Source organism: Larimichthys crocea, chromosome XXII (assembly GCF_000972845.2).
Source record: "Larimichthys crocea isolate SSNF chromosome XXII, L_crocea_2.0, whole genome shotgun sequence".
In the NCBI taxonomy this organism is placed as follows: Eukaryota; Metazoa; Chordata; class Actinopteri; family Sciaenidae; genus Larimichthys; species Larimichthys crocea.
In genome coordinates, this window is record NC_040032.1 from 7,778,678 (window position 1) to 7,789,069 (window position 10,392).

Here is a 10,392-nt window from a genome sequence, read left to right on the forward strand (position 1 = left end):
ATATTGTTGATCTGCATGATGCTTTTATAACTTGATCGGTTGTTTACTTTAAGTAAAGGTTTGAGAATTAAACATCTGTGCATTTATTTGTGAGAGTTTGTGCTCACAGGTCTGCAGCTGCAGTCTTATGCAAGTATAAAATCCTTTTCTGGCACCGCATATCTTCAAATATTTGTTTTCTCGGGGCAAAAGTCATGCCTGTTAAAACTGGTAAGGTATGTAGGTCAGAGGAGCGGCATGTATCCACCTGCACTGACTTTCTAATTCATCTTCTGGATTCACATGCAGAAAGTTGTATAAAGTTTTTCTGTGTACATTCAGAAAGACCTTCTTAATAATTAACAGTTAAATCTTAAATTAAGAAACTGTATCTGCAGTCTTTATGTGAATTACTCTGCCTTACTTTTTTAAATGTCACTGCATAAATGTATCAATGTATAGCATCAAAATATACTTAAAGTATAAGGTACTGCTTTCTGTAACTGCTTATCCTCATCTACCCAACGGACTTTGTGTGAGAGGGCAGGGTCCACCATGGACAAGTAACCACCTACAGACAATTTAGACGAACCAGTTAACCTGTTAGGGTTCATTTTACTGTGGAAGGAAGCCAGAGAACCCACAGAGAGAACACAGGAAGTACCCACACAGACACATTATATTATATTATATTATATATTAATTAATTAGTATATATTTTATAGGACTAAATATATATTATATTATTGTGCCCTAATGTAAGTAGTTAATGTACTGCCAGGTAGTTTAATCAATAATTTAAAAAAAATTACTATGTATGTATTATGTTTGTATCAATCTGATCTGCAAAGTAATAAAACTTTAAGAGAAATGTAGAAAAAAGTATACAGTATTTGAAGCGGGATGCTTCCCCCACACACACACACACACACACACACACACACCTTTGCATCTATTAGACAAACTAAATGATTTAAATTCAGAAATATTAACTCATAAATACAGATTATATGAACTCCTGATTATGTATACTATACTATACTACCAAATTATTACCATTATTATGACTGAATGAATGAATATTTAGACTAAACAGACTCGATTCATTCATGTTGATGCACACACATAAAAGACGTCTGTTTTATTCTTACAAACTGCTGACTGATGAATTTGATTCTGTGCCACAGAAAGAACTGGAGGGCAGCTACTGCTTTGTTGACCACTGTGTTTTTACAGCTTCGACTCACGAATTGAAACTCAACATGAACCTTCATTATGAAACGCGGTGTGCTATAATAGCTTTTGTTGTTTCTTGGCGTGTTTCTGCTGTCTACCATCATGCTCCTACATAGTCGACTGAAACTGAAGCTTCACATGTTTGAACCCATCCCAGCTCCAGGGTTTGTTTGTGCTGGGTGGAATCATCGCTCCACTATATAAAGAGTTGTCAGGCAGAACTTCAACAACAGATCTGCAGCTCTTCGTCTGCGCTCTTCATCATCATTTCTGTCTGATCATTATGACTTCCTTGTTGACAGTGCTGGGAGCTGTGCTCTGCTCTTTGGTGGTATCTTCTGAAGTCGTCCCACAGGCAGACTTCAATTTACAGGCGGTAAGACACAAAACTGACTGAACCAAGTTTTTATTTTACTGATTCATGTTTAATTCCTACTTGTGTTTCTGATTGTGTCTGTAGGTGGCAGGAAAATGGTACCTAATTGGATTTGCCACTAATGCGCAGTGGTTTATCAACCACAGAGCCAGCATGAAGATGGGCGTGACCATGTTCACCCCAAATGCAGACGGGGACCTGGACATGTCGTACGCCAGTCTGAAGTGAGTGTGGGAGGAGGGACGTGGAGAGTTTTCAGTGGTGACACAGTTCATCATGTTTCATTGTTTTCTTTGCAGCTCTGACGGCTCCTGTTGGAGAATGAACAGCTTGATCAAGAAGACTGACATTCCTGGAAAGTTCACATACATGAGTGAGCGTGAGTGCATGTAAATAGAAGTGTGCAACATTCACAATGAACCATCCACAGTATTTCTGTCATCACATGATTTGTTCCTTTGTCAGGCTGGGGGAATCAGAATGACATGAGGATTGTTGATGTGAAGTACAATGAGTACGCTCTGACGCACACCATCAAGACCAAAGGAGATGTCATCACAGTCGTCAACAAACTCTATGGTAAAGTCATCGTTAGTGTGAATCCAAGCATTTCAAGCAATTCAGTCATTATGTGATCTACATGTTAAATCTCATGCGGTCTGACAGGCCGCAGTATGGACCTCAGTGCTGATCTACTAGAGAAGTTCAGGCAGTTCTCTTTGGAAACTGCCGTCCTGCCTGAAAACATCGCTTTCCTTCCTAAAAATGGTACTTTCATATCAATGGACTTTTTTGTCAAAGTAATTAGTGATGTGTACTAATCACCTGACTCTTTTCTTTTCAGTGGAGTGCCCAGCTGCCTAGCTTCCATACTCAATGACACCGTCTGAAGACCTGAACACAGGTTCCAGCCAAGACCTGATCCCTAATAATGTTCCTCTTTATGTGAAGCCTGGTTTCAATGCACTTTGCTTTTATCCAGCAAAGCAACATAAAATACTCCCAGTGATGTGTCTGTTTTCACCTGGTTTAAAACTCTTAAAAGTTTCTCTTGCAGAATCTCTTAAGATGCAAATATAGATTTCAAATGTAAAACATGAAATGTCTCCTTCAATGATTTAGTGTCTGCGCTCTAGAGGCTTCAAATCAAATCAAATTTTATTTTTATTCACAAAACATTTTGCCTCTGAGGCTTTACAATCTGTACAGGGAGTGACACCCTCTGTCCTTAGACCCTCGGTTCGAGTGAGGAAAAACTTGCCCACAAAAAACCTTTAACAGGGAAAAAAGGTGGAAGAAACCTCAGGAAGAGCCACAGAGGAGGGATCCCTCTCCCAGGACGGACAGACGTGCAATAGATGTCACGTGTACAGAACAAATCAACACAAACATATTGTACAATTACAATGACTGATGAAATGACAATGAATGATAAAATGATTACAGTAGCAGTGGAACCTGTGATAGAGACAGAGAGACACAGATGCTCAGCAGCTGCAAATCATCAACTAACTATAAACTGTGATGGAGATATGGCAGCAATAATGACAGTAGTAATATGTGTAGTGGACGTCATGCAGGACCACAACAGCAGCCACGATCCACGAGAACCTGCTGGACGACAGAGACAGAAACTCCAGGGAAGAAGTTTAGTTAGTGACATGCATTAATGAGACATGAATGTTTACAGATGGAAAGAGAGAGAGAGAGAGAGACAGAGAGAGACAGAGACAGTGTCCCCCAGCAGTCTAATCCTATGGCAGCATCACTAAGGGATGACCTGAGCCAGCACTAACTATAAGCTCTATCAAAGAGGAAAGTCTTCAGTCTACTCTTAAAGGTGTTGACTGTGTCTGCCTCCTGAACCCAGAATGGTAGTTTGTTCCACAGAAGAGGAGCCTGATAGCTGAAAGCTCTGGCTCCCAATCTACTTTTGGAGACTATAGGAACCACAAGGAACCCAGCGTCCTGAGAGCGCAGTGTTTTAGAGGGGTAGTAAGGTACTATGAGCTCTTTTAGATAAGGTAATTCTATTCTAGATTTAACAGGTAGTCAATGCAAGGAAGCCAGAATGGGAGAGATGTGATCTCTGATCTTGGTTCCTGTCAGAACACGTGCAGCAGCATTCTGAATTAACTGCAAAGTCCTCAGAGACTTATTGGAGCAGCCTGATAACAAAGAGTTACAGGCTTCACACTAGTCACACTCTGGACCACGACTGTGAAAAAAAAATCGTACTTATCTTTAAGGTTCACTCTCTTTTTTTCCCCATCAGGGGTCCGTTATGTTTGTGGTTGAGGGGCTTTACATTATTCAGTGTACATACAGACAGTGGGAGAAAACAACAAGCTAAAGAAAACATGGATATTAAAAACTGAGGCTTCAAACTTAAATCACAGCTTTATAAATGTTTTTGATAAAGTAATTGGATTTGATATCTGCCAGAGGTTAAAGACACAGACCCTTTAATTCTAAAGTTTACTACTTCACTATACTGAATTAAAAACTTAAACTTTTAAAAACTTTAATTTAGTATAACTTTAAACAGATTTCAGGTGATCTCTGCGATCACCTGAAATCTGTTTACAAACTGTCTTCAGTTGAGCGAATGCAACAAACTCAAACTGTTTCGACTTCAACAACGTGACACTAACAGCTAAAATACTTTGCTTTTATTTCTTTAACAAATACATTGAAGTACATCCATAACAACACAGTTCAGATTTGTTTTTATCAAGTGTTTACATCTACACGCTTTGTACAGATTTGTATACAAAACAATAATTTACGTCCCATAGAAGTCTAGTTACACTTAACTATACAACAACTTGTAAATGAAATAAATATAAAAACAAAAATAATCACAGGTGATAACAAAAATGTAAAAAGCCAAAGTACAAGAACACCACCAGCACCTGTCGTCTGAAGTTTCATCAAGAAAGAGGTTCCCTTTCCTCTGGGAAAAGTACACGTGTGTGGATTCAGTCCATAGATCCATGACAGCAGCACCACGTGTTCTTGATCATACAGACATATGACTCAATAGACAGTTCTATCAGGATACTGATGTGTTTTAACCAGCCTAATATCAATATATTGATTATGGATTCAGTCCATAGATCCATGACAGCAGCACCATGTGTACTGTATGATCATAGTTAGATAGTTATATCAGGATACTGACATGTTTTTAAACAGCCTAATATTGGTGTATTTGACAGATTCTGTAAATCCGTGTGAAACTAAGGTTTGTTCGTAGAAACAAACAGCTAGTTGAATGTTGAGACACATTTTCCTCATCGCAAATTAATTCTGAGTTTTTACTGCTCAAAATGAACTGATTCTAAATACTGTGTTCCAGAACTTCTGAACACCGAAACATCCGACAAGTGGATGATGAAAATGGGGGCATGACCGCATCGTGACAGCGCATACGTGAACTTTAATTCTCTATCATGGCATGCATGCACACATACATACATACATACGTATGTACACACACACACACACACACACACACACACACACACACACACAGGATTACTGCATTATTCATGATCTTTAGCAGGATGAAGTGCTTCTGGAGGAACAGGTTTCTAATCTGCTGTTTAGTACATTTTAACAAAGACAAATTTTTTGCAAATTACTTCAGTTCTGAGACAAATAATTAGGACCATTATGATCGACAGCCGATCACTGCCTGCAAACTTAAAAATCTACAAAGAGATGTTTGCACAATCTGCCATGCACACCGTCACCAGCAAGGACATGCAGTTCAAAGTGCAAGTCTACGGAGGTCTTCTGTTACACATGTGGACAGAGCGCTAACGTTACACACACGTGTAGACAGTGCTAGCGTCACGCACACGCGTAGACATCGCTAACGTTACGCACATGTGTGGACAGAGCGCTGACGTTATGTACATGTGTATACATTAGTGAACAAACAGGCAGAGTATCAAAAAGAGCAAAACAACAGAACGGACTAAGTGCAGCAGCTCGCAGACACACTGCAGTAGTTCATCATGGATGCTGCTGTGCTGGGTGCAGTGCTGGGTGGGATGGTTGCTTCAATGTTGTTCTTTTGCTGTGGCACAGTTTTTGGCTCGGTCATAGTCACTCGGCCTGAACCACGTCCTTGTGGTGTCGCATGATATGCTGGTTCTTCTCTGAGGGGCGTCGGAAGCCTTTTGAACAGATCTCGCAGCGGTGCGGATAGTCTTTTGTATGAATGGAAATCACATGTCGCTTGAATCCCGAAGCGTCCCCGGTGCTGTAGTCGCAGTATTGGCACTGATAAATTCTCCTTTCTTTCTGTCCTTTGCCAATAACTACAGTCACGCTGCTGGCTAAGCTGGCGGCACTGACTCTGCCGGGTGGACCAGAGCTGCTGGACCCGCTCGGTCCAGACTTTTTAGGTGTGGCTACAGGAGTGTGCGTCTCTGTCCTCTTGGCCTCACTCTTTTCAGGAGAGGCCTGCTGCTCCTTTGTATGGACAGACAAGATGTGACGACTGAGGACAAAAGGATCTGCGATTTTAAAGTTGCAGTGTCGGCACTGATGGAGTTTCTTGGTGCGGTGGGATAACGAGTGCTTCTTCAGTTCAGATGGCCGGTGGAAACCTTTTCCACAGATGGCACATTTGTGTGGGTAGTCCTTGGTGTGAACAGATATGATATGGCGTTTCAGGTCACTGGAGTTGGAACTTTTGTGGTCACAGTGGGCACAATGGTGGGTCTTATTCTCCTCGTGTGTTAGTCCGTGCTGCATTAACTCATCCTCCTCTGCAAAGGTCTGGAAACAGCGCTCACATTTGTACGGCATCTCTTTGCTATGCTTGGTCTTGATGTGAGTCTTGAGATTGGAGGAGTCAGCTGACTTGTAGTCACAGTACAGGCAGGAGTACGGCTTCTCGCCTGTGTGTGTGCGCATGTGTTTCTTTAGCTCTGAAGGGTGTCGGAAACCTTTCCCGCACTCCACACAGATGTGGGGGAAGCTTTTGCTGTGAACGGCCAACAAGTGCCGATTGAGCAGCCCTTGCTCGGCAGTTTCATAGTCACAGAACTTGCATTTATGCATCTTGGTGGGCGGTGGAGGAGGTTGGTTTTTGGGTTCTCTGTGGTGGTGCTGCAGTCTGTGGGAGAACAGCGCCGCCTGCTGGTGGAACTCCTTGCCACACATTTCACACTCGAAAGGGGCCTTGCTGCTCAGAGCGTGCACCTCCATGTGGTTGTGGAGGCTGGCCTTCTTGTTGGTGGTGAAGTCACAGTCTGTACATTGGTACTTTTTCCTCGTCAGGACATCCTGGTGATTATTCTTGGTGTGGCGTTTCAAGAAACCTCTAGATTTGAACTTTTTTCCACAAAGCATGCAGGGGTAAACTGTGAGAGGCTGACCATAAGGACCGATGATGATGGCTGCAGACAGAAATGACAACATGGTTAGATAAAACTTTATCTTTAAGATTTCAGGAGCTTTAGAATGATAAAAGCGACTTCCTGTTGCTCTTACCTGTCTGTACCTGGCGAGGCTCTGATCGTCTCTTGCTCTTGTTGCGTTGTCTGTTGATTTCATCAATGCCATCGGATTCGTCGATGTGCAGCAGTGCGCTGGCTGCACCATTTCGGTTTTCACAACTCTCACTGTCCTCTGCACCTGTGAGGTCAACGAAACATCTTCAACTCAACAATAAAACTAAGCGGCTTCTGTAAAAACTCAAACTGACACTCAGAGACGCTTGATGCACAGCTTCCAGTTTTAAAAGCAATTTAATAGACGGGTGCTGACCATAAGCAGCTGCCCAGGCCACAGGCATGAAGTCCTTGCTTAGAGACACGCTGTCATACGAGCGGTCGTGAGTTACTGGCTCTTCGCCTCCTACCACCACCTCCATATAAACCTCATCAGTCACCTTGGACCCACCTGTAGATGAGCCCAACATGTACAAAACCAAAAAGCGAGTGACGTTTACTTTCATGACAGTCATCCCCACGTGTTAGGTCTCAATGACTCACCGTGGTTTCCTTGATTGTGATGAGAATCACCAACAGACATGTAGACCATCTTCTCTCTAAGCGTCTGGCCTGAAGATGACGTCAACGCCACGCTCTCCGTGTCACCGTCGCTGATGTCGACAGACTCTCCTGCACAATAAAAACACAACGTTAAATAAACCTTTCGGGTTTCTGCAGTAAAAGTTACATTTAACATTTTGCACCACATAAATGTATGATCACCCCAATAAATTATAGTTATTTTCAATGTCAAAAACTGATGGATGACTTTCTGTCATGATCTCATTTAAGTAACACTGCTGTCTACAGCAAGAGGAAACATAAAACTTCTGAGTATGAACTTTAAGACTTTTTAATTCTTTGTCAGACTTTATTCATTTATTGAGGAATCTGAAAACTTCTGACTTCAATAAAGACCACAATTATATTTATACAAAGAAATTAACATGAAGTATATCCCTGTTCGTATTTGATGGAACAGACTAAGGCAGTTTATGATAATGAATAAAAAAATAATGGTCTATGATAAACTTACCCATGTCATCCTCCCCAGAGTCAGCCTTGAAGATGTACACCTTTATCACCTCCTGTCCGTCCTCATCCTTCTCCACCTCCTGGTCCTCCACAGCTCCTTCCACTGTCACCTCTGTCCCGTCCTCTGACACCATTTTACCAGCTTCGTCCACTAATGAGGAAACACACAGCACGCTTTGTTACAGAGTGCCACCCTCCACTAGTGGAGGAGATCACATCCCCCATCCACCTGTGGAGGAGATCACATCCCCCTCCACCTTCTAGGCCAACACATGTTGTGATCAGGTACCGACAGGGTATAGGTGGAGCCGAGAAGTAAACTTACAGGATATCATCAGGTAATCTCCGCAGCCATCTTGGTCGTCTTCCTGCTGCTCTGGGTCCATCCCATCTTCAGGGATGTCTCCCATGGCAACACCTTCCTCCTCGCCCTCCAGAGCCATCACGCAGGTTTCTACAGCGACATCTTCATCTTCATCGCAGTGCACGTACTCAGAAACCACATCCTCAACAGCGTCCTGGATGACGAGCTCGTCTGGGGCAAACCTGTGGACGGCCATGCCTTCCCCCTCGCCTTCGGACACCAACACAGTCTCTTGAAGCTCCACAACAAACTCCTGCCCGCCGGCACCACCCTCATCTGGAAGTAGCATGTTCATAAGTCAAGAGTCGGTCTTGGTTAACCCCATGTAAATAAAAACACACATGAAGAAGCTCATGGATAATTACCCGATCCGTGTAAGATTATTTTAGGCTCTTCAGCACGTATGGAAAGCCGGGTGACTTCCTCGTCCATTGTCCTCGCACTGCATCTGTTCCTGGAGAGCTGAAAGTAAAACACAACACGTATGACGCCAACTTCAAAGTCAGTCATATGTGTACAGTTAGCCAGTCACACACACAATGTTAACACAACAAAACAAACGTTCATGTACATGTAGTACTACATGTATGACCACAGGCGCCTGTGTTCATAGTAGTCTGTGGTCATAAACGTAGCCTGTCGGTCATACATGTAGCGCTACATGTATGACCACAGGCGCCTGTGTTCATACATGTAGCCTGTTGGTCATACATGTACATATAGCCTGTGGTCATACATGTAGCATGTTGGTCATACATGTAGCCTGTTGGTCATACATGTAGCATGTTGTTCATACATGTAGCATGTTGTTCATACATGTAGCCTGTGTTCATACATGTAGCATGTTGTTCATACATGTAGCATGTTGTTCATACATGTAGCCTGTGGTCATACATGTAGCATGTTGTTCATACATGTAGCATGGTATTGGCGGGTTATTCTGTAGCAACTAGCCCGTTTTCTTCACTAGCGTCCGCCATTTTGTTAGCCTGTGTGGCGGATGCTAATTTAAGTGAAAATGTCTCCGCGGAGACAAACGACCGACCGTTCCCCTACCGAGCACTGACCGGCATTAACGGCTATAATCCAGTACAACCGGCGGTACCTAACGGCCGCCGGCGGACAGACCAGCCGCTGCGTGCGGCGGACAGGCTAACGGAGAGGCCACGGTAAGCAGGCTCGGCCTGTGTGGAGGCCCGGGCCCGAGAAGAAAAGGCCCGGCCTGGCGCGGCCTCTCGGCGACAATAAAGAAATAAACTGAAATACAACATGCATGCGAAAACAAAGACACACACACATGCAAACACAACTCTGCAAACGGCACCTCGGAGCAAAGTGACGCGCGTACCGGATTGATGCTGCACGGATGGCCTCGGTCCGCTCCTCGGCTTCCAGGCCGCCTGGTTCCCCCAGACTCGGGCTGGATTCAGTCGGGAATTTTGTGTTATTTGGGCGGGCCGGAGAGGAGCAGAGAAGGAGGGGTTAGGGGTTGTTTCTGGAGCTCTGCTGAAAGCAAAGCAGGACGTCTGGAGCCAGATCTGGTCATGCTACAGCCCCCCGCTCCTCCAGCTCCGAGGCCGCCGTCAGCACGACACGTCACAGCCCGAGAGCAGCAGGAAAATGCGGAAGGGTTGAGGAAAGCACACCGGCAGGCACCAAACAGGCCATCATCCGAGGACCGGCGTTCACACGGGGCAGGGCACGCCAGAACCGGAGGGGTCAGCAATTAGTCTGAGCCCCGGGGTTCGTGTGGACCGGGCCGAGGACGGCTTTAATGCCGACAATAAAATGTGTTTAACAGTGACAATAAAATGTGTTAAACGGTGACAATAAAATGTGTTAAACGGTGACCTCCAGACCGACACACAGCATCTAAACAAAACAACACA

The 10,392-nt window shown here is 43.9% G+C and overlaps 2 protein-coding genes across 4 annotated transcripts; one reads left to right on the forward strand and one right to left on the reverse strand.

Annotated features, from left to right (window-relative positions):
* The first annotated feature begins 1,437 nt into the window (after positions 1-1,437).
* zgc:153704 (Lipocalin-like) lies at positions 1,438-2,600 on the forward strand. 2 transcript variants are annotated; one of them, XM_010751493.2, is made up of 6 exons: positions 1,438-1,591; positions 1,676-1,815; positions 1,891-1,970; positions 2,057-2,170; positions 2,258-2,359; positions 2,436-2,600. In XM_010751493.2, the coding sequence occupies exons 1-6, from the start codon at positions 1,499-1,501 to the stop codon at positions 2,453-2,455; spliced, it is 549 nt and encodes a 182-aa protein (XP_010749795.1). In that variant the 5' UTR covers positions 1,438-1,498; the 3' UTR covers positions 2,456-2,600. The 2 variants fall into 2 exon arrangements, with proteins under 2 accessions (XP_010749795.1, XP_010749796.1); XM_010751494.2 differs by having other exon boundaries at positions 1,891-1,964.
* Positions 2,601-4,248: 1,648 nt separating this feature from the next.
* Positions 4,249-10,255, reverse strand: LOC104935633 (zinc finger Y-chromosomal protein 1). 2 transcript variants are annotated; one of them, XM_010751496.3, is made up of 8 exons: positions 9,852-10,255; positions 8,869-8,965; positions 8,465-8,779; positions 8,141-8,290; positions 7,606-7,734; positions 7,379-7,513; positions 7,103-7,246; positions 4,249-7,008 (listed from the first exon to the last, which is right to left on the reverse strand). In XM_010751496.3, exons 2-8 carry the CDS (start codon positions 8,933-8,935, stop codon positions 5,708-5,710), a joined length of 2,241 nt encoding a protein of 746 aa, XP_010749798.1. In that variant the 5' UTR covers positions 8,936-8,965; positions 9,852-10,255; the 3' UTR covers positions 4,249-5,707. The 2 variants fall into 2 exon arrangements, with proteins under 2 accessions (XP_010749798.1, XP_010749799.1); XM_010751497.3 differs by lacking the exon at positions 7,379-7,513 and having other exon boundaries at positions 9,852-10,253.
* Between the last annotated feature and the right edge of the window lie 137 nt (positions 10,256-10,392).

What these genes read in the sequence shown, in the direction of transcription:
- zgc:153704 (XM_010751493.2), top strand. Translation starts at nt 1,499, where the DNA reads ATGACTTCCTTGTTGACAGTGCTGGGAGCTGTGCTCTGCTCTTTGGTG. An exon ending in ATGTCGTACGCCAGTCTGAA is followed by an intron (nt 1,816 to 1,890) that starts GTGAGTGTGGGA and finishes TTTTCTTTGCAG; the next exon opens with CTCTGACGGCTCCTGTTGGA. An exon ending in CGCTTTCCTTCCTAAAAATG is followed by an intron (nt 2,360 to 2,435) that starts GTACTTTCATAT and finishes TTTTCTTTTCAG; the next exon opens with TGGAGTGCCCAGCTGCCTAG.
- LOC104935633 (XM_010751496.3), bottom strand. Translation starts at nt 8,935, where the DNA reads ATGGACGAGGAAGTCACCCGGCTTTCCATACGTGCTGAAGAGCCTAAA. An exon ending in TCACAATCAAGGAAACCACG is followed by an intron (nt 7,514 to 7,605) that starts GTGAGTCATTGA and finishes GCTCATCTACAG; the next exon opens with GTGGGTCCAAGGTGACTGAT. An exon ending in GCCTCGCCAGGTACAGACAG is followed by an intron (nt 7,009 to 7,102) that starts GTAAGAGCAACA and finishes TTCTGTCTGCAG; the next exon opens with CCATCATCATCGGTCCTTAT.